General features: G+C 45.1%; 1 protein-coding gene across 2 annotated transcripts in view; it reads left to right on the forward strand.

The window, feature by feature from the left end:
* Nucleotides 1-23,746, forward strand: part of LOC147698087 (acetylserotonin O-methyltransferase-like) — an 828,469-nt gene that overhangs the window by 422,432 nt on the left and 382,291 nt on the right. The window contains exon 4 of one of the 2 annotated variants that reach the window (XM_086934762.1): nt 6,889-6,957. The exons of the other annotated variant lie outside the window; for it this stretch is intronic. Within the exon in view, the coding sequence (XP_086790888.1) occupies nt 6,889-6,957 (69 nt within the window). The remainder of the gene's footprint in view (nt 1-6,888; nt 6,958-23,746) is intronic. 2 annotated transcript variants of the gene reach the window in all.

Raw genomic sequence — 23,746 nt, forward strand, 5'->3', positions numbered from 1 at the left:
CCTCCAGGCAGACCAAGGGCCCAGGGGCCCCGCCGCCACCCCCCGACCCGGACAGGCCCAGCGCGGGCCCGGCCTGTGCGTCACCTAGCTCCACCCCCCGCGCAGCACCGTCCGGCGCCAACAGAGGACCATGGAGCGGAAGTTCCTCGGGCACGGCCCGCACGGCCGCCCCCGAAGCCCCAGGCAAAAACTCCAACTGGGGAAAGGGGCGCGCGGAAGTCGTCCTGCGCTTCCCGCCCCGCGCAGTATCCTTAGGGACACCCCCCCCCCTCCTGACCCCCGAGCCACCCTCCTGAACCTGGTCGTCCTCCAAGCAGGCGAAAACCGCCGCCTGCACCCCGGCCGAGGCAACCCTCGTGCCTCTCGAGGCCCCCACCCAGGCCTGGTCCATGACCCCGGGCCTAATCAGGTCCTCGCGGCCGGCCCTAGCGAGCAGTAACAAGGCCTCACGGACCTGTTCCGCAGACACACCAGACATCCTACCCGAAACCGCAACAAGAACAGGAAAGCAAGACTAGCCCCCAGCTGCCGCAAAACAGCTCCGAGTACAAAATCCAAAAGTAGCACTAGGCCTCAACTACACACTAACTACAACTCCTTTCGAGCTCCCTCCCGATGGTGCCAGGCGCAGAAAAGAGGAAGATCCCTTCCTCCCCCGCGCTTAAGTACCCACCCCCTAACTCCTCCCCTTCCCCTGCCTAGACTATCCCCTGCGCGAAAGACCCCGGGGAAAGACTAGTCTGCGACTCTGCTTTCCCCGGGGCCCGGCATTCTGGAGAGGGGGTCCGTTACCGGAAGTAAACCACACTTCCGAAGTAATATGCACAAAAGAACTCCCCAAGCCACCTTCAATCCAATCGATCGGCGAAGCAAACAAAGGAGATGGACCACAGGATCTGGCCTTAGATGCATTTAATGGTGCAGGTAGGCAACAGCAGCAATGACGCGTTTCGGGCCCGTAGGCCCTTGATCACATGCAAAGTGGTTACATACTATTCAGTTTTTTATATGCTGTGCAATAGTGAACACACCCCCTGAGTGGTCAGATCTGCTTGGTCACATGACCATAAACATAGTAGAAACACTTGCATTATAACTACAATGTAAAATACATGTCTCTTATTAAATAATATATATATAAATATGTACAGGTGAGGTGCTTCAAAGGGATTGTGCTCAAGGAGGTGCTCTAGTGAGGGTTTGAAAATGTGAAATGGGGGTGTTTATACAAGATTTACAATGTGTCTTAAAAGAAGACCTGTCTGATTGCCTGATCAGCTGATATCAATTTGTAAAACAGTCATATATGAGATACAGTAACACAATTGTTGTTACCAATGCTGTGAATTATAATCAGTACAGGTACAAAATCACAGTCAACGTTTCGACCCCATAGACAAACGGAGGTGCATTGAGTCCTTACCCAAGGGTCTTCATTAGGATATAGGGAGACACCTACGAATATATACAAAGTTAAAGGAATAACCAAATTATTATGGATGATTGATGAATATGCTGAATGAATGAATTAACACGAGGAAATGAATGTTCACCTTATATCCACCATAGCAATAAGTGGAATTGAGATACAACAATCGGCCCGTAGGCTCCTATGTCAGAGAGGCAGGTAACTACAGTCCAGTCCCATTCATGAGTTTCGTGGGTCTGGGAAGGATAGACATAATCTTTCTTAGTATACTGGGCCTAGGATTAATTATACTAAAAATGCCTGCGAAAATAATACATTCACAGGATGAATTCTACAACAAAAGCAGTGCAGGATCAGTATAATTGAAAACTTCTGTTGGAGTAAATCCCAAAGCGTCGAAAACACAATGATTCAGGGGGGCCGCACATAGGCTCAACTAGGGAGTGGAAAAACGTATTCAGTGCGAGAAAAGAACTTGTACCTTGAATCTGAATCCGGCAGTCTCACGTCTGAGAGAGAATATCTCCCGAGTCAGTTTACATCTTTTTGTAACCTTTGTGAATATTAAATCACAGAGCGTCTAAAAAGGGGAAATGAAATGGTTTCTCAACGGCTTGCCCGAAGGTAAGATTTTCCTGGTGGTAAAGATCAGAAAGACATCATACCATTTAATCTAAATATAGAGCTTGTATGATGGCTTTACTCTGACAGTCCCTACACTTTTGGGCCATTGAAGGTTGCTTTCCATCAATGATAGTCCACTAATCTCTAAATGAGGAAGATGGACTGTGAGTTTGATGGACAGGGAACTGTGCATTTACAATAGAGTACCTTGCCAGTCAAATTCTAAATCTAACACTTTATATACGGATTGAGGGATGCTCCAATGTCCCACTGGGATGGCAGAAATTATAACTTTGACTAACCTTTCGGATGAAAGCCCATCATATTTAGAGATCCCTAACTTACTGGCCTTGGTCTCTTTTTTATTACAGCAATGTTTTTATTGCCAAGAATACAACAGAACATACAGTAACATGAGTCCAACATGGAGCCACATTAAAATGCAAAAGTTAATTGGAGAATATACACCAAACCAAACAATACTAGTATATGAAAAAGGGGGGGTGGGGCTGGCCCGGATCTCTATCTGCCTGTGTCTTCAGAGCAGCTTCTACCACGCCAGCCTTTCTGAAGGCCACATAGCTTTTACTTGTAGTGCGGTTTCCATGCTTAGTGTGTCCACTCAGCAATGGGGGTTTGCAAAATATTTTTTTTTAATGACCCTGCCACCCTCGAGGTTTTCTTCCAGTGTGTGTGTTTTCTCCTTTTTAGGAGTGCAAGCCTTTACTTGGCAATCCCCCCGCAAAAAAAAATAAGTTAGAATGCCAACCAGCCCTTTGTCCATAGGCTATTCATCTAAGATTTCCACTAGCGATGCCAGAAGAGTCTCCACCTTAAAAAATCTTATGCAGACGACATCTTGGTAGTCACTGAACAGCAAGATGTCTCTATCACAGCACTAATGGAATCTTTTGACTCATACTCCACACACTCCGGTTATAAGCTCAACCGAGATAAATCAGAAGTTAAACCTCTTAACATCTACACCTACAAAGAAATGTTGGGCACATCGGGACTCGTTTGGCAAAACAGCTACATCAAATATCTGGAGATTTAACTTGGATGCTCTACGGCACAACGAAACCCTGACACTCAAAAAGATTTAAAACCAATTAAATGGGTGGTCACCACGCTTCATCACTTGGTGGGGCAGAATTGAGACCATCAAGATGATGATCTCACCGCTGGTAAACCACCTAATCTCCATGCTCCCTCTAATGTTATCCCAAGATTTCCACCAGAAATTAGACTAAGCTCTGTCTAACTTTCTATGGAAAGAAAAAAAAAGCACGTATAGGCCTTCAAAAACTTAGACTAGATAAGTCAGCTGGCGAAGTCAATCTCCCTGATTTCAAAAGATATCAAATAGCCCTCTTAGCTAAACAAGGCTCTTATTGGCTGTCCCCACCTCTGGACTATTCGCCTGTGTGGTTAGATATAGAAAAAGCTCTCCTGGGAGATATCCGCCCCATCTCAATCCTGTCAATGAGGGCGAATCAAATCCCTTGCTCAAAATCCGTCTTCACTACCACCAAGGTAGCCCTACTTAAAATTGACAAGCTGATGGACTCGACAATAAGGAAATCTAGATGGGAATCGATTTGGAATAACCCGATCATCACATATAAGGGGAAACTACTGTACATCCGTTCTTGGATACGGAGTGGCGTTCTCTTACCCCACCAATTATATGATGGTGCCTACCCTCTGCCCTTTTCAGAAATCCAATCAAAATTCGAGATCAAGTCCTCTGATGTTTATACCTTCCTGAACATAAAAACAGCCATTACAAAAGCGAGTTTGTCTGCTACACCCCCAACCCTTCTTACATTTTTATCCAGCCTCAATAGACTAGGACACCAGGTCTCAAGGATATACAAAACTGTTAAGCCCACAATCCTCTAGAATTAACGAAAAAACTACACAATTCTGGTCCTCCACCGCTTCCTTTCCAATCTCTGAACAAGAGTGCTCCAAGGCATGGAAGTCCTGTATGAGTCATAAAATAAGCCCTACTTTATCACAAACAAAGTTCTGGCTCATGCACAGGGTCTTCTGGACGCCGGCTCGTCTATATGCACACAAAATTAGCCCTGATGCATTCTGCTGGAACTGCAGACATGCAGAAGGTAATTTAGAACACCTTGTCCTCCAATGTGACTGCGTCTCATCCTATTGGGACAGAGTTCTCGACTTCATCCACAAACTGTTAATATTACGCCTCCCAAAGAACTCCCCTATCTAGTCTTTGGATTTGCTAAGGTAACACAACTCTCTGAATCGGACAGAGCCCTGTTAGACTTCCTACTCATGACGGCAGTTAAAATCGTCCTAAATAATTGAAAAGACACCAAAAAGGCTAGTTATGCCTGTTGGTTTAACTGGGTGATTAACCTCCGAGGGGCAGACAACATTACTCTCCAAAACACACCCTGGCGACCCTCCAGAAGGAAAATTTGGAACTCATTGGACATCTACTTTAACTCCCACAGACCTCCGTGAAACCTCCAATTCATGTAATCCCCCGAAGTCCCTATACTTTCGGACAAACACACATGGTATATCAACACGAGGTATGCTGTAAAAGGCGGTACCGTTTCTGCTGCATAGTGGCGCACTTTTTTCTTCTTCTTTTTCTCTTTGCTCTCTTTCTCTTACCTGTCTTCACGCTCTTCTTTCCTTCCCTTCTCTTTTCTTTTCTTTCTGACCTCAGTATCAGCAAGGCCTCTTGGGATAACTGTGTTACTAGACAAATGCCCGGACACACCTGAATGTACAATGTACCCATGATTCACTTCTCTAATGCCTTTCTGATTGTCATGCTCTCACACGTTGATACTAATTCAGTTCAGGTGTGCTCTCACCTACATATGGAATGTTTTCATGTCTTAAGCTGTTGTACTGTAATATCCAATAAAATTTCTTGAAATAAAAAATAATCTGATGGTTCGGTAGCGGACTGAAAAATCGCTGGAGACAAACATGATGGAGTACCCTGTCCACAAACTCAAAAACAGATTCTAAAATCGGACCATAGCTTCTTAACGGTTAATGATCAAATGAGAATCTTTCCTTCCCAAAAGTTTGTTTTATTAATATAATTGTTTACACGACCACTGGAGTTATGCTATAGGAAAATGCTTGAGACATCGATCACGTTTTGATTGACATTGTAAAAAGCTTATAACATATCTGGTGGGTTTCTGTGTGTTTATTCGCAAATGGTTTCTGAGTAGAACACACATTCGGATTGTGGCAATTTCAGGTGCGACTAAATGTGATTTTTCTTTTGAAAATTAGTGCCAATTTAACCAAATTATAAAGGAACTCTCTTGATTAATGGACTCAGGTTAGATTTTAATTGATTTGAAAATGCTTTCAAATTGTTATGATTTTAATTGTTATGATTTTTGTTCATTTGTACATTAAGGGGCATATTTATATTTATAAAAAAGCCAAGCAGTGCAGCAAGGTGACAGTGCAGCAAGTCACCTTGCTGCCCCGCTCTGCGTGACAGAGAAAGGGCAGGAATGTGCCGTATTTAAAATAATATGGTGCATTTCTGCCTTTGTCCCTGCGCTGGTGATGTTTTGGCTGTCTAGCACCAATGCTGGCACCAATGCTGGCACTCTTGCACCAATGCTGGCCCTCCTGCACCATTGCACCAATGCTGGCACCAATGCTGGCACTCTTGCACCATTGTGCAAGAGTGCCAGTGTTGCACACAGGATTGTTTTTATGCAGTAAAGACCACCTTTCTGCAAAAAAACAACCCTGAGAGGCATATTTCTCTTTCAGAATGCAGAACACATAGAAGAGGAAGTAATGAGGAGAAAACAAGATATTTCTGCTCCTTACGCTTCCCCTGAGAAAGCGTATCTTTTTGGCACATTCCCAAATCTACCACTTTTGGTAAATCTTGGAATGCATCAAACACCATAGGAGGTGCATTGGAACCCCCACGCAATGCTCATGGAACGCCTTTCCCAGGCAGGATAATGCAACTCAGCAATTTGCAAGGTGGCCTTGCTCGACTTCATAAATCACATTTTGGGCTCGCGTAGCACTTGCACCATGTTGTGTGGTGTAAGCATAACACAACCCCTTTCATAAATATGCCCCCAAATAATTAGGGACATATTTATATGAGTGCTGTGCATCATGCTTGCACCATGCCACATGGCACATGCATGATGCAAACCTCTAAGAAATGTTTTTGGAATCACACAAAACCACTTTGTAGGGCTTTGAGTGGCTTCAAAAATATGGAGTAATGCAACACAGTGCAAATCACAGCACTGCATTACTCTGCTCAAGGGAGGAATTCTCAAATTTACCAAACCTGATAAATCTGGGAATGCGCTCAAAAATACTCCTTCCCAGGAGAAGCGTAATGAGGAGAAATATTTTCCTCTTTGTTTACTCTTCTTATGTGTTCTGCATTCTGTAGGACATACAGAAAGAGGAAAAAGCCTCTCAAGATTGTTTTTGTGAAGTAAGATGCACCTTCCTGCACAAAACCAATCCTGGAGACAACACAGGCACACTGGCACCTTGGTGCAAGGGTACCTGCGTTGGAGTTAGGTGCCTGATTGTTCCCCAGCACAGGAGGAAAGGACAGGAATGTGCTGTATGCATTAAATACAGTGCATTCTTGCCCGTTCCCTGTGATGCAGGGCAGCGCCGCAAGGCGACTTGCTGTGCTGCCCTGCGTCGCCTACTTCATAAATATGGCCCTTCATTACTTGCCTATAGTTGGAAATGTGATTAGGAAGAAATGCTGAAATCTTGATGAAAATGCCTATGTAAAGCTCTCCTTATTTTATTTATTGCAGGGAAGGGAGAAGTCAGCACCACAGAGTAATTGGAAAATCATTTAAAGAAACATTTGAGGCGCTATATTGGTAATGTTAATTGCATTTAGTTTCTAATGGAATAGGAAATGCACCATAATTGTTCTAATTCACTTGCAACTCCAAACTGAGCAACATGTAACTTGTGAATGAGTTACTTTTCTTTCAATTGTATTACATCAAGTGTCTGTATTTGTAATGGTTCATATAGCAGTGTTGTATGCTTGGAAGTATTGGTTGTGGGAGGTGGCTGAGATAATTGAGGTAGTACCTTGTTCCGTTTGGTATTTGAGCAGGGTTATTTGGTCGCCTATATGTGTAATTTAGGAACGCTGCATTCAGGGAGGAGAGACATAGTTATGCTGTAATGCTCTTCTCTGTCCCAGCCACTCTTCAGGCTGCATGCCAAAGAGCACGAGTGTGGTTTAATTTTTTTTTGTTGACCGGATTCTTCGATGCTTGTGCCAACATTGGTGATCACACCTAGTCTTTATTCACTAGATGGTAGGAATGCTGCCACTGTACAAATGGAGCAAAACGTTAATTTCTGTGAGCAGGAGTGCCCGGCGAGAAGGGATTTAGCTTTCTCGCAGCCAGGGTTATGATTTGTGATCAGGATAAGTGAAAGGACTGGTTTTCCAGACCCTCATTTTAGGTCCAAGTAGCATCATTGTTGAGTGATTTTGTAGAGCGCCGAAGTTAACAATTCTGGTTTCATACTGGCAAAAACACAAAAATACTGCGGCGTGCTTAGGTCAGAAGAGTTCTCATTGTAAATGATGCAGTCTCCATGACTTACTGAGTTCAGTAAGAAGTTCTTTTGGGTTCAAATCCTTGCTTACTTGACGGGGCACAATGGTGTTGGGGGCTTCCGCCACCATACTATTACACTTTTACCATTGTTGCTAGGTGTCTTACTTGAGTGACATGCAAGTGCGTTAAGTGAAAAGTATCTTGGGTATTCATAGTGAGGCAAAGGGGTCATTGCAGGACCCACAGTAAGGTGGGCTGCATTAGAACATAAACTGGGAATCTTAGATTCCGACATTGATGGCATTGGTCTCTCACACCATTAATATGTATACAGCCTGGGAGTGTAAGCAGATTGTACACTAGTTGCTGCACATGAGAGGGCAACTCCACCACAGCCAGGCAACTTTTGGATTGCCCATCTGCACTAGCTTCCATAGTTCAATTGGGGTCACTCATCGTCCATATTTGGTTCTCGTTGATGCTCTTGTTCTGCTCACACAAATTAATCTAATGCAACTAACTTAATTTTGACAACTTAGTCTCTAATGTTTCACATTTACAGAATGTGTGAAATTCTCAATTGCCTGTGCATAGCTTGATTCATATACACTGTATTGAATTAAGTTAAAAAATCATTGTATTAACTATGCGACTAGCGGAGGCTCTTGCACCATGGCACCTGCAGCGGTGAGTGTTGCTGTGCTGTAAGGATAGGAAGGTTATAGATGACTGCCTGGTTCAGCTGGGGGGGTCAGCCAAATGGCCACTTGCGGGCTATAGGGTGAGTTCAAAGGGCACAGAAGGGGTCATGGCATTGTCAAATAAAACTTGGAACGATTTACCATTGGGTCTGGTGGGGGGATTCGACCTCATGGTCTTGGACCCTACCCTGTTGAGTTCAATCAACATTTCATCCTGCTGAGGTTGCTAAAATGAGTATCAGTGAACGGGGTAATGAATATCTCTTATTCAGCGCCAATATGCCTACCAGAGCACTTGCACTTCACAATCCACAAGTGGTATTGTTATAAAGAAGACCAGAAACAGTTAAGAGAGGAACTCTTCTTTAATCATCTTCTCACCACCACAGGTTCCAGCAGCTCTCTGGAGGGCACTGTGGAATGTTGGCAACAGAGGAGGGGAAAGACCAATGGGAGGTGCAAGGGAGGGGAGAACATAGCGTACCAAGTGGTACAGATTACAACAGACCTCCCTGCATAGGGCGAAGAAAGAAAGGGTGGCAGAGAGGAAGAGGAGAGGAGAAAGAGGAGAGAAGGAAGCAAAGTGGGGAAGAGCAGGAACATGAAAGCAGGGATGAGGTGAAAAGCATTAAATACAATAACAATGCAAATAGATAAACAAGGCCTGCAAGGGGAAGCAGAAAAACAAATGACAGTGTATCTCATATAACACAATAGCCTCTGGTCCAGGCAGGTGAGCTACGTGTTCTCAGAGATCTCCTGGGACGGAGAGCCTTTGACCCTCTCTCTGGATTACTACCGTTGCTGAGATCCCCACCATGTTCATGAGGGATGATTCTGTCCATGCTCCATGTTTGGCCGTTATCAAGATGAACTACATTCTTCCCTACCCTTGATATTCTGCACGGATCCGAAAATCTGGACTCTTCTTTCCTGTGTGCTTTGGGTAAGTCCACACGGACCCATTCTCCTTCTTTAAACATTTGGTTTTTTACATGTTTGGTCTGGTCATATCTGACCTTGTATTTGACTTGATGTTCTCTTTCTCTTCTAGAGATTTCGTTTCGATTTACCGCACATGCGTCATTTCTTGTTAATACAGGTGGTGTGAGTTTTGTTTTCAGGATCCTCCCTTTGAGAGAGGTGAACAGGGAATACGCAGTAACACAATTGGGAGAGGTGCGATAGGCCCAAACAGTGTCCATTAAAGCTGAACTTGCTGGTGTCCCCATTATTTCTGCCCTCTGCAGACACTCTTTGAACAAACGGACAATATATTACAGATTTGTGGTGAGTGATGCCCCTGTGAGAGAGAAACTCTTTCATACTTTCATGCCCTTTATCTCGGTATCACAGCAGGCCTATGTTACAAATTGCAGACGGTTCAAAACGCCGCCGCCCGGCTGGTGGAGAGAATTCCTGCCAGACATCATATCTCCCCTCACCTCCGTAAACTCCACTGGCTACCCATTGCGAAAAGATGCGTCTTTAAAGCAATGACGTTGGCTTTCCGTGCATCTAAAGGCAATGGCTCGGCCCATCTTAAAAATACTCTTCGCCCTTATGTTAAATCTAGGGCACTACGCTCCAACTCCTTATTTTTCCTAGAAACTCCCCGATTTAAGCGTTCCCGTGCTGGTGGAAAAACTTTTGAGGTCTGTGCCTCCAAGCACTGGAATAAGCTTCCGTTAGCTCTTCGCACATGCCAGACAGAACCAGCATTTCGTAAATCCCTTAAAACCCTTCTTTTTTCTTCCTAGTTTGGTACCTCTGACCTGTCCCTCTAGTTCTCAGAGTCTCCCAGCGCCGGGATGCCCCGTTGGGGCCGCTGCGCGCTTTACAAAACACACTAATAATAATAATAATAATAATAATGTCCTAAGTGAACTGCACTCCATTGTCTGTTATGAGGGTGTCAGGTAATCCCTCCTCAAAGAATCCGTTTTCTAAGAACTATATGAGAACTCTTTTGTCGATTTGATGGACACATTTGTAGACCACCCAATGTGTGTGATAGTCCACTAGTACCAAAATGAAGCGTTCATTCAATGTTTTCAGGTTGAGTGGACCTATAATGTCCAAGGCTAACTTTGACCATGTCGATCAGGCACTTCGATAGGAGAAAGGGTGGGCATGCGGGTTTGGTGAGTTTTGTCACTGCGGCTACAGTCCAAACAATTTTTCACTACATTTTCAGTCATGGCATCCATGCTTGGCCACCAGTATTCCAATCTGAATTTATTCTTGGTTAGACTGCACCCTAAATGTCCTACGTGTGCTAGTCCCATAATCTTCTGTCTCAAGTTCTCTGGAGGAATCACTTTTTACCCTCTGCAAACCAAGTTTCCTTGACTATTTAATTCAAGTCTCACATCCCAGAATTTACATAAGGTTGTTGGAATGTCACTTTTATTTTCAGGCCAACCATTTTTGATGAACTCTTTGATAGAACACATTTCTGCATCTGCTTGCATACTATAGTTCCATTCCTCCTTATTCAAGCAGGTAAGTTGCAGTATCACATCGTCACATTCACAACTAATAGGACAGCTTCCCCTTCTGATGGAGAACGTGATAAAAGGTCTGCAACCGTGTTTTGAGAACTTGGCATGTACTTTAAAGTAAAATTGTAGCTCTCAAGTCCAAAAATCCACCTAGCAATTCTGGGGGTGGTTTTATTTGCTCCTTTGGTAGTGAATGCAAACATTAGTGGTTTGTGGTCAGTCTTTACAGTAAATTGAATGCCCTCCAGAAAAAAAACGAAAGTGTTTGATTGCCCAAAAGCAAGCAAGTGCCTCTTTCTCTACCACGGAGTAGTTGAATTCGGCACCCTTTAGAGCTCGAGAGGCAAATGCAACAATCTGCTCTTTCCCATCCCCCATTTGGGTGAGACTGGCTCCCAATTCCTTATTGCTTGCATTTGTGCAAAGGATTGTGGGTTTGCTGGGGTCAAACTTACCCAGTGATGGGGCAGAAATGATGCTTACTTTGACAGATTCAAAGGCATCTGACAGTCATCGGACCACACAAAAGAAGTTCTGGATTTGAGCAAATTGAGTAAGGGTTCAACTATGGAGGCATAATTTCTTACAAATTTGGAATAATATTTGGATAGACCCAAAAATTATTTGAGATCTTGGATGCATTTAGGAGCCGCAGTGTCGCGAATCGCTTCCACCAGGTCCAATTTGGGTTTGATACCATCTTCAGAGATGGTGTGCCAGAGAGATACTCAACCAATCCCACTCCAATATGACATTTCTCTTATTTTAGAGTGAGCCCAGCTTTTTCCAAGTTGGTCAACACCATTCTGAGGATGGTATTGTGTTCCTACAGATCCTTCCCATAGATTAGTATATCATATTGAAAACAGAGTTCTGGGAAGGTATTTCAAAACATGCTGCCTAATCCTCTGGAAGGCAGCCGCAGTGGATGCCAACCCTAAGGGCTAGCCAAGGAATCGGAATGGCTCCAGAGGTGTCACATACAAGGTGAGATAGCGTGAGTTTGGGTGAAGCTCTACCTGGTGATAGGCTGAGGACAGGTCGAGAATGCTGAAACAACTCGCACCTTTTATAAGGGTAAGGATCTCGTGAATGCGTGGAAGGGGGGTGTCTGTCTACCCAGATGTTCCCGTTAAGGTCCCTGAGGTCTACACATAGCCTGATGTCCTTACTGGATGTTTTTTTGGTAAGAACAATGGGGGCCAATCATTGAGAACACTCAATGGGTTCAATCACCCCCAAAGACAATAATCTGTCTAATTCCATGCGAAGGTGAGCATGCATTAAATGTGGTATGGGTCTAGCCTTGTGTGCTACCGGCTTGGCATTGGATTTTAATTTTATGGAGTGTTGGTAATCCTTTAGTAAGCCTAGTTCATCTGAAAATTCATTCGGAAAATCATTGCAAACCTCCATCCCCCCAACTGAGGGATCTACAAAGAGAACCTGGTCTGGACTATTGGGATATTACTTGATCCCGAGTTCCCTTTAGTGTTTCCACCCCAACAGATTAGATCCCTTCTGGGTGATGTAAATATTGCATACAGTATTCCTATCTTTAAACCCATTCTCCTTAGTGGTCATGCCCAATAAGGGTATGGGGTCCCCATTGTAGCCTCCCGGTTGGATGTCAGGGGGCTGCACAGTTTCTTGCCATGAGGGAAAAAGTTGGTAGAATACCTTGGCATCAACAAGGGTGTAATGGGAACATGAATCAGCAAAGACAGTTACGGTTTTGTTGTCTAGGGTGATGTTGCAAGAAGGATATTTGTCCATATCATTTGTATCTTTAAGTTGGAAGATCAACTTAGGATCAGGGGACGATTCTGGTTCGATTAACAACACATATTTGTAGCGTTGATCATGACAAAACCTGGACACATGTCCTTTTTTCCCACATTTGTGGCAGATGACAGAATGTGCTTGACATACGGGGTTGTTGGCAAGGTGGGTTGGACTCCCACACATATAACTCTTGAGTTTAGTTCCCGGGGGTAACATGTTAGCCAGCTTATTTTTGCTATCTTTGCCTGTATCCGGTTTGCTTATGGCATTGACCTCCGTGGATTTCCCCCCTTCTCCTTTCATTGCAACCCTACAATCTGCTGTATGTTCAATCCCCACCGCTATGTAAATGGCTTCCTTGAGGTCAGGGTCGGCCACAAGAAGCCTCTCCTGTATCTTGGTATTGTTGGTGCATCTAACCAACTGGTCCTTAATTAGCAAATCTTGAAGAGACTCACACTCACATGTGTTAGCTAGACCCTTTAATGCAGCAATGAATGGTGTGACCTTCTCACTTTTCCCCTGTGTCCTTGAAAATAACTTATGCCTCTCTAACACTACATTAATTTTCTTGCTGAAGTGTTTTTCTAATTTGTTTACAGCCACCAAGTACACATTCTTATCATCATCACTATCACTTTCTCCCTCTGCATTAGCGGAAATATCATTGTAAACTTTATGTCCCTCAAAGCCCAAGTTGTGTAATAGGGTGTGTAGTTTAGGTAAATGAGAAACTTTGTCCCCACTGATAGCAATTAGGTAGGACTCTAGTAAACCAAACCATTGCTTCCAAGGCAGAACAGGTTCTACTCCCTCATTAAGGAAGGGTGGGGGTTGCGACATGTTAGCAGCTACCATGCTATAACAGTTAAAAACTATTTATAAAAAGGTTAAAACGTACAATTGTATGATATGCAGCACACAGAGAATGTAATTCAAGACTAGAATTAATAAACACTTGAAAATGTGCCAGTATGTATAAGGTAATAACTCAAAATTACATGACAAACCCACAAAGCACAAAACAACACTGTGCACGCTGCAAATGTGGATGAGCTGTACTGATAGAACGGCGAAATAGTGAAGGGCTGAGCCTGTCAGCGTGAAAAGACAGGCAAGACAATGGTGAAAATAACTGTGCCCATCATTGTTACTTTAACCTCATACAGCAAAATAGTGAAGAGCTGAGCCTGTCAGCATGAAAAGACAGGCAAGACCAAGGTGAAAATAACTGTGCCCAACAGTGTAAAGTTAACCATGTAAAGCTGTGCCTGTCAGCGTGAAATAACAAGCAGTACAGTGTGGGCAAAAGCTGTGCCCATCAGCGAAATGGTAAAGATGAAAAAGAAATGATGAGGCTCCTTCTGCATGAAAAACACTTTAATTAGTTGTGCTCATCAGTGTTAATAAAGCGAATAAACCTGCCAGGCAAGATTGGAAGCAGCTTTTCCTTCGTAGAGTTATGTGTCACTGAGCAACGCTTAGCTTCCTTGAGGAAGGAGAGGTGCTGATTAGAAAACCGCTCTCCTCAGTATGTTAAAATTCGGAAGGGAGTGGAGAAGTGGAGAAGCGTGGCTCAGTGGTTAGAGGCGGCAGACCCGGAAGCTGAGATCGGCCGTGGACCAGGGTTCGTTTCCCCGCCTCGCCGGGTCTCGGGCTCAAAATTCCACGGAGTCGACAATTCTCGCTCCGGTGCCTACTCGACTCACGGGGTCACACTCTGCGACTCTGGGCAATAGCTTGCTTAATCTCCACTACGGCCCCTCGCGGCGGGATGCCTGGCTTTCACCTTGTGGATACCCGGCCGGGGTATCTCACAGGGGAATACCAGGACGGGTTCCCTAAGCAAGCGCCTTGAGACCCCTGGGTTAAAGCGCGCTATATAAATCGAAGCACATTTACATTTACATTTACAAGGCAGAGAAGAACAGTAAAGCCACACTGCCATCTGGTGGGGAAAGAGCGAAAACACCCCACAAATCACCTCAGCTGAAGATTCTGTCAGCAGCGCCGGTAACAGCTGAGAGAGTGCGTCAGAGTTCCACACGGACGCACTGGATTTCTCAAAATAATTAGTGAAATATTAGCAGCCAAATTAGCGGGATATAGGAACAATCACCACCGCTTCAATACTTCATTGTGCCAAAAGTGAGCAGATACGCCCAAATTTAAGTCAAAGGCTACGCACGCACGCTACCTCAGAAGCAGCAATGAAAGGGTGCATCACCGCTGGCAGAGCCTCAGTAAACGGCCACACATGCTACCTTCAGAAACCCAAAGCGCTGATAGCACACAAAGAAACAGGGGTCATGTGAGGACGCGTGTAGGCAGAGGAGGACGCTGGAAGTCCATAAGGCTCCATAGACACACGGAGGCTGAGGGAAGAGTCACTTAAGAAGTCAGGCCAAGGTAATTTTCTTCACACAAAGCAAGCTGAAAGCCACATGCCAGCAGTAGAGTAACTGAAGTTCTTCCCATAGATGGCAAAACCTTCACAGTTCAAAAGGCTGAAATTGGTGGGGATACCACGCAGGAGACAGCGAAGTATTCACAATACGTAGATGAGCAGGGCAGATTTCATCAATTTGAAGAGAGAAGAGGCACCACGCAGAAACAAGGAAGTACTCACTCAACGTAAATCATAGCAGGACAGCTGAACCCGAATAAGCATTTGGGGGTGGTGGTGAACCGTCCCCACCCGGTGAATCGTCAGCAGTGTTATAAAGAAGCCCAGAAACAGGCAAGAGAGAAATTCTTCTTTAATCGTCTTCTCACCACCACAGGTTCCAGCAGCTCTCTGGAGGGCACTGTGGAATGTTGGCAACAGAGGAGGGGAAACACATTGGTCTTTCCCCTCCTATGTTGCCAACATCCATAAAATTCTCGAATGAGTAAGAATTTTTGAAAGCAAAAAAAGATTTAGTCAGAGTACCAACATTAGAGGCACAGATAACAGAATTGAGTTTTTTTTCCATAAAAATCCGAGTTAGTGACTTGCGCGAAACTTCACGACAGCCACTTTCCGGGATATCCCACAGGGCGAGTAGGCCTAGTCTTGAAAATTCATGTTTTATAAATGCCAACCAGGGAAATTTTGCAGAGCTATTATAACTTAATATCTGCTTAAGCTCTTGCCTATAGTGTAACAAATCTGTTGTTGACCATAGCCTGCACCAGAACCTAGGGGGCTTTAGTGCTAGCTCATCTTCGATTGGGCCAAGTCCTAAATCTAACCAAAGTGGGAGGAGCAGGGTACTCTGAGGGAGTGTCAGCAACTGCCTTAAAAATTTTGTTTCTGTTTTGGCATTAGCAGACCCACATAAATGCCCCCACAACTCCCCACCATAGAGAGCAGCAGCCCTTGCATGGGTCTTGTACATCTCCAAGGCTGGGCTTACTGGCTTATATGTGGATGTATTTGAGACCTTGAGAATACCCTGCCAGCAGTGCCAATTTCAATTAGGATTTGACCTGTTGCGGTTCCCCAAGAAAGTTTTTCATGTAGAGTGACCCCAAGATATTGAAAGGTCGCAACTCTTTCCAACCTCACACTACCCAGGGTTGTACTCTAACGGGTGGATGCCGGGGGGTTAAACATCATAAATTTTGTTTTATTGGCATTTATTTCAAGGCCACGACTATGACAAACGTCCACAAACCCATTCAGTAAGCGTTGCGGGAGCCTTCTTTTTAGGCTTAGCTACCTTTGTCGGCTCATGGCGTGACTCACTCTCAGACTGCATTGCTGGGTTCCAATCACAATCAAGGTCATCAGAATGAAGGGGGCTTGAAGAAGAACTTGTAGTAGTAGTAGTATCCCTCCTTGACCTTATTCTTTCTTGCTGGGGATCTGGAAGACAATGGATCATCATCAGGAGGAGTGGCTTCCTCGGATGATATCTCCTCTTGAATTTCAATTTCCTGATGTGCCCCTACTTCCGGAGGAACAAGCATTGTAGGCAGTTGTGCCGCTCCATGAACCTCTAGTTGCACCTCTCCATGCACCTCTCCATGTGCCTCTCCTTGCACCTTACTTGCGCCTCTCCTTGCGCCTCTCCTTGTGCCTCTCCTTGCCCATGTACTTGCGTTTGTACTAGTTGCACCTGTGTTTGTGGTTGCGGCTGTGGTTGAACACTCGTCAGCTGACTTACACACGGCGTTGATTGGATGGTACTTTCTTGTGATGAGCCAAGATCACTGGTCGATGGTGATTGAACAACCAAAGTGGCTGCCGCAGCAGCGCTCATGTTCTTCAACCTAACTTTGCCTGGTGGCACTGAGCCCAATGAAGCGGAGGTGCTGCTTCCAGCTCGGTCCCCGGCGGACACCGCTGCTGCTGCAGGCGTAGTTTTTTTCCCAAAAAAGGTGTCGGTGGGCACACCAGTCTCCTTGGTAGGTGGTGCCACTTGCTTCTTCTGTTCCTTCTTACGGGCAGTGGCACTGGCAACTTTTTTCGCTGAGGCGCTACGGCCAACTTTCTTTGGGGCCATCTCCTTGAGATGTCCGAACAGCCGACCGCAGTTGCATGAGTTGCTGAGTTGTCTTGTCTGTGGCCACACGTGATGTCACGTGACATTGTGCTGCACACACCGCTGCAGGACTTCTTCCTGGCACTGGTGGTTCTCTTGTGCACCTAAAAGCAATGGAAGACAGAGGAACATCAGCTATACACCCCAAAAAGTAAAAAAAACACTCAAAAATCACCACAATCCAATGCCATCCATGCCCTCGATGATGTTTAAATTCAGGCACCCCACAGAAAGACTAGGCCCATGCACCACTGAGTACCCCCGAGCATAATGGTTCAAAGTAAGGCAAACTGGGTGCAGGCCTGAGCACACTGCCTGGCTTCAAAATCGCCCATTGACCCCCACCACATGGCTAGGCCCTGCCTGTCCAAGGCCTTAAAATGCCCCCCACCCACATGGCCAGGCACCAACAACGCCCCAAAAAATCTAAAACCACTCAAAAATCACCACAATCCAATGCCATCCATGCCCTCAATGATGTTTAAATTCAAGACACCCCACTGAAAGACTAGACCCTTGCACCACTGATTACCCCTGGGCATAATGGTTGAAAGCAAGGCACAATGGGTGCAGGACTGAGCACACTGCCTGGCTTCCAAATGGCCCCTTGACCCCCACCACATGGCCAGGCCCTGCCTGCCCCAGGCCTCAAAATGGCCCCCACCCACATGGCCAGGCCCCAACAACGCCCCAAAAAGTTGAAAAACACTCAAAAATCACCATAATCCAATGCCATCCATGCCCTCAATGATGTTTAAATTCAAGACACGCCACAGAAAGACTAGGCCCATTCACCACTGAGTACCCCTGGGCATAATTGTTCAAAGCAAGGCAAACTGGGTGCAGGCCTGAGCACACTGCCTGGCTTCAAAATGGCCCCTTGACCCCCACCACATGGCCAGGCCCTGCCTGTCCCAGGCCTCAAAATGGCCTCCACCCACATGGCCAGGCCCCAACAACACCGCAAAAAGTCAGAAAACGCACAAAAATCACCACAATCCAATGCCATTCATGCCCTCAATGATGTTTAATTTCAAGACACCCCACAGAAAGACTAGGCCCATGCACCACTGACTACCCCTGGGCATAATGGTTCAAAGCAAGGCAAACTGGGTGCAGGCCTGAGCACACTGCCTGGCTTCAAAATGGCCCCTTGACCCCCACCACATGGCCAGGCCCTGCCTGTCCCAGGCCTCAAAATGGCCCCCACCCACATGGCCAGGCCCCAACAAAGCCCCAAAAAGTAAAAAAACATTAAAAATTCACCTCAATCCAATGCCCTCAATGATGTTTACATTCAAGACACCCCACAGAAAGACTTGGTCCATGCACCACTCACTACCCCTTGGCCTACTGGCTAGTGAGGCTTTACAGGCACCCCAAAAATTTTTTACAAATCTACATATAACAGTGAACTAAAATTCCATGACATAAATGAGAATTAAGTAAAAAAAAATCACAGAAACATTTGTATCATGCACCTATGACTAACCCTGGGCCTACTGGATACTATGGCTCCCCACAATATATATTTTGTTAAAGTTGTGAAAAAAGTTTTAGAACTGTAGTTGACTCAACTGCAATGCCCCAAACAAACAACACCAACTTACTTGTAAATTCTTGGACTAGGTTGGTGGTATTATACTAGGTTTTGGCACTTCAAGGGAATATACACCTTTCTAATTTATAGCTTACTATTATTGGCGGTGCTACAAGGAGAAGAGAACCACACTTCCTCTTCTAGATTAGGCAATAGCCACTAGATACTTGAAACTCCTTAGCACACGTTTTTGTATCGCGTTACAAGTTGTACATATGTGTTTCCACCATACATCAGTCATGCAATCACTAATAATTGAGATCCTTGCTATTCAGGGTTGTCGATAGGTGTTGTTTATTTCAGGAGACGTCACAGCCAACACGTGTTTCGTCGCTAGGAAATGTAACCCTCGACTTTTTCAAGGCTATTCTCCGAATTGTCTCTTTTTTTTCGTTGAGGCGATACTTCCAACCCTCAAAGGGGTTCCGTTAGGGGACTTTTGCTCGAGATGATATGTTCCACAGGTTGTAACCGGAGTGTCGGTTGTCAGTTGGCAGCTTTCGCTGCTCGCGCTCGAGTGCTTCTGTTTCTGTCCCCGCTGCCGTTTCTATGATGCAGTGTTACTTGTAAATTCTCAAGTCCAAAAGTGATCAAAACTCCAAAGTCCAAAAAGTCCTCAAATACAAATATCCAGCAGCAGCCACAAAAAGTAATCCTTCCGGCTCTAGATCCAAAACAAAAGTGACCAGGACATGGACAAAGCACTGGGAGGAGCCTGCTAGACAGGAACAGGAAGTTGGAGACTCTGGGGCACTTCCTTCCTCCCACCCCACCCCAAAAAATTGACTCCTGCACCAAAAAGTGCAGCCAAATGTCAATCTGAGGAGTTATTCTGATCAAAATCATCATTTTCACAAGGTTTATGCTTCCTGCGGTGGATTTGTTGTGCAGAATTTAAATTTTTGCAATTTCCGGAACGCGAGCTGTTTAAATCTCCTGCCGGAAGTCAGCTGCGTGCTGCATCTACGTGTTCAGAATTTACTGCAATGCGTGATCGCGGGCCTTTATGACGTATACTTGTTGTCAAATTCTCGCTGTGCAAGATGGCAAGCCGCGATAACGTAATTGCGTTCGAAAAACTCTTGAGCGATCACGCAGTAAGATCGAAAATGGCGCAGCACACGCAAAAACAACTCGGCGGACTCAGAATCACTTTAAGTCAACGCCGCGCGCGTGATATTGTATTTTTTAAGCGCGACCAAGCAAAATAATTCGTAGCTTGCGAATTTGAAGATTTTTGGGCAAATTCGTGCGATTCGCGCATCGCGAAATTGCCAAAAATCAGCAAATTCACCTGCGAAACGGATTTTACACCCATACTTAATGTTCATACTTATTCTGGTTAGAAGGCATACGCTACATTGACCACAGAGATGGTGACCTTTTAGTGGCGGAAGAAGAGTCTATGACTCTGCACTCTCTGTCAATTTATGTGGTCTTGTATATACCACTAAGTCCCGCACACTTTTTCCTTTACTGTGTGAGTACATAGGTTTGAGGAAGTTCAGGTGTCCAGAGTTGAGAGTGTGCCATTTTCTGTTTATGATTTTGTTTACTTGATTGGAAGAGTAATTGAAAGTTATTATGCAGATTGGTCTACCTTCTTTGACTTTCAGTGGTGTGTGTTCAAGTAGGGTGTCCCTATTGTTGTTACTAGCGCATTTCAAGGCGCTCTCCACCACCAAGGTGCCCTATTCCTGGACAGTGCTGTCCGCCTACCCCTAGGGAGGTCAGTGGTTAAAGATGGGTGTATAGTGTTGGCCACAACATTAATTTGTTTAAACAAACATACTTGTGACCTTGAAAGCAGAACCCCATGCCTACCACTGAATCCCGAATCTGGTGCCTGGTCATTGAGGGGTAAATACAGAGCCTGGACTACTCCTAATCAGAAGGCCCAGTACCACAGAAGGACATATTTTGGAACTGGTTAAAGAGTTAAACAGTGTTTCCAACTTCCAAGGAGGCCATCAAACTCTACTATAAATGGGTAAATTAAGTTAAGTATGAGCCCGCCAAGCATGTGGGCTTGGTTCAACCAAAATTCAAAATCAAATTGAATAAGAAAGGAGTGGTAAATTAGGCATGGCCTCATTAGGGCAAACACACCAGGGGCCCAATAGAGACAGGGCACACCTGTCAGAGGTTGGTAGGGAATTGGTACAGCTGGAAGGACTAGTATCTACAGGTTGCAGGGATTATAGAGCCTGCCATGGTGGGGTTGCCCCGGAAATGACAGTGGCCACATCCGGGGCTTGGCAGAGTTACAGGGCGATCCGGAGGCTGAATGGTACACAGGGGTACCCTCTTCAGGGGCACAATAGGGATGCAGAAGCCAAACAACCCCAGGCGTCTTTAAGGTAGGACCATGGAGGAAAGCGATAATGCCCACTAGTCCTTCAGGCAGGTGTTAGCTTGAGCAATTTGGGGCTTGCCTGAACATGCTCCGCCCCTAAAAAGGTGTGAGTAAAGGGATGGACTTGTGGTCCTCTGTATTTAAGGGGGATAAACCCCACAAAAAAATCGTAGCACCGATTGGGTTGGCCACGGTCCAGTTGGCTCATCAGGCGGGCAGGGCAGCTTAGGTTGATTACCACTGTCTGCCTTTGGATCGCCCGTAAGTTAACCCACAACATTGGCATAATTCTTGTATGAAATAAACCTGAAGCAAAATGTTTTTCCCACAAACAGGTCTCATGTGGTTATTTATTGCTGTGCATGCTATGTATCCATGTTGGGGTGAGTTGCCAATATTGGCACTATGGGCATTCAGAGGCCTCCATCTTCCTGTGTGTCATGATGGCCACCAACTTCCTCTGCCTATGTTGCCTGCTTGTTCTTCCTCCCCAGTAACGAAGACTACAAAAATGCGATGAGGGTTCTATCTCATGCGACTGCTACATAATTTCACATGATGTTCTGTTAATATAGAGCTCTATTTCACTCTTCTGACATGTCTAAAAACTTCATAAAACAGATTTTACTCTTACTCTCACCTTGTTCTCAATTAATCTAAGTCTAGAATATTGGAAAATTGCTTCTCAGTTCACCTATTTGGAAGAATGCAATGCTGAGCCATTTCTTATCATGCTTCTAAGCACTGCAAATAGCAAATGCTACTCTTACTCATACCTGGCACTGAGTTTTCCTAGGTTTTGAAAATTGAAAAATGGATTGAAATACTGGTACTCAATTTACTAAATTTTTGAAGGATGTAATGTTGAGTTGGACTTGTTTGGTCTAGCTCAATGTATGCTCCTGATTATGGGCAGTAAATGGTAACATTCTCTACACGGTGCATCTTGCAGTAAATATCTCAACTGAGTTTTGCTCCCTTTGGGCCGCCATGCTCCTAATCCTGACGATCAGCCCAGAGTGGGAGGGGGAGGTCTCACAAGCCTGCCATCTTCCTGCACTCTTGCATGGACCTGCTGCGGAGAGGGGGCTTTAGAGTCTGTGACTGGTGATTTGCATTCTTACTCTCTGTGGTGTGGTCTTGCCACTTTGCCAATGCACATTTTGGCCTATCAGTCTCCTGGATGTGGCTGATATCTTTGCTCTACAGCAGACCTTGGGTGTCTTTAGCAAAGCCATCAGGGAACGTGCACCACAGTCACTTGGGGGACTTCAGCATGCCACTGTAATTGTAGTAGATTCTTTAGCCTCCCAATAAAGACATACTTATCAGTGTTAGAGGAATCAAATCTGACCCTGCTTTTGAAACTCACAATACCCCCTAAAAGAGGCCTTGGACCCCTGGCAGTCCTTGTGCTCCATGCATTTTAGGGCCACTTTGAGTCCACTAATGTATTCCTCTGACTACACTCTTTTATCCTCCTGGCACCAAGACAGTGCTGACAGGCTCTGCAGCCAAGACTCCCCCCAACCATCACACCTGTGACTGTCTATCTCCTGAGACAGCCCAATCCCATTGACTGGTCCTCCTTGAAGTGTTTCGTTCCTATAGTCTTGTGTATGTCTAGCACAAAGACAGTGTTGCCAGGGCACTCACTTCATCAGCTAGTGCTGCTCACATCTTGGCTCGAATAAACCATGCCCCCCCCCAAGTGCCTTCCCTCTAGTACATTGTAATCATGCTTCCACCCACCTCTTGATGGAATACAGATTATATGTGATGGATGATATGATCCTACAATTCAAAATGTTAATTATCTCTTTATTGTCTGCGATCCCCTTGCTTCATTCTTGTATGCCTCTCTATTTGAATCTCTACATACTCTAGTGAACCAGCGCTATTTCTATCAAATGTTGGAACTCTGAGTATTTCACAATAACAACAACACTACAATTAAGGCATATGAAAGTGCTTCCTGCTTCACACTAATGTCTCAAACATGACATCTAGCTAGATGGTCACTTCTGACACAGCTAAGTCTGAGTTTTAGAGTCATTGTATCACCCGCTGTAAGAAATGAGGGTCTCTAGTTCGCAATGGTTTGCACCTTTGTTGTCCAAATAGAGACCCATCTTTCTAGTCAGGATAGGGGGATGCACTTCTAAAATAACCCCTGTTAACCCCCTTGGTAGCTTGGCACAAGCAGGCAAGCGTATCTCAGAGGCAATTTGTAAAGTATTTGAACATAACACACAGTAATACAGTGAAAACACTACAAAAGGACACCACACAGCTTTAGAAAAATAACCAATATTTATCTGAACAAACAAGACCAAAATGATAAAAGACCAACATACAGTAATCAACAGTGTGCACTTTGCAAGAACGACTTTAAAATGCAGTCCTTGAAGTCGGTAGCTCTGTCTGGGGCTACCACGGTGCTGACAACAGAATCCAACAATTGTAGCCGACCGTGTCGGAGCGGACCAGCTCCAGTGTCAGCGTCAGCAGACTCATAAGAGGGTGCAGCCAATAGTGCTGGTACGGGCAGGTTGTGGCGACCATCGCGTTTGCGATGTGAAGTGGCCTGCATTGCCCTCAGGTCGCAGTGC

This window comes from Lissotriton vulgaris, chromosome 8, assembly GCF_964263255.1.
Source record: "Lissotriton vulgaris chromosome 8, aLisVul1.2, whole genome shotgun sequence".
Lineage (NCBI taxonomy): Eukaryota > Metazoa > Chordata > Amphibia > Caudata > Salamandridae > Lissotriton > Lissotriton vulgaris.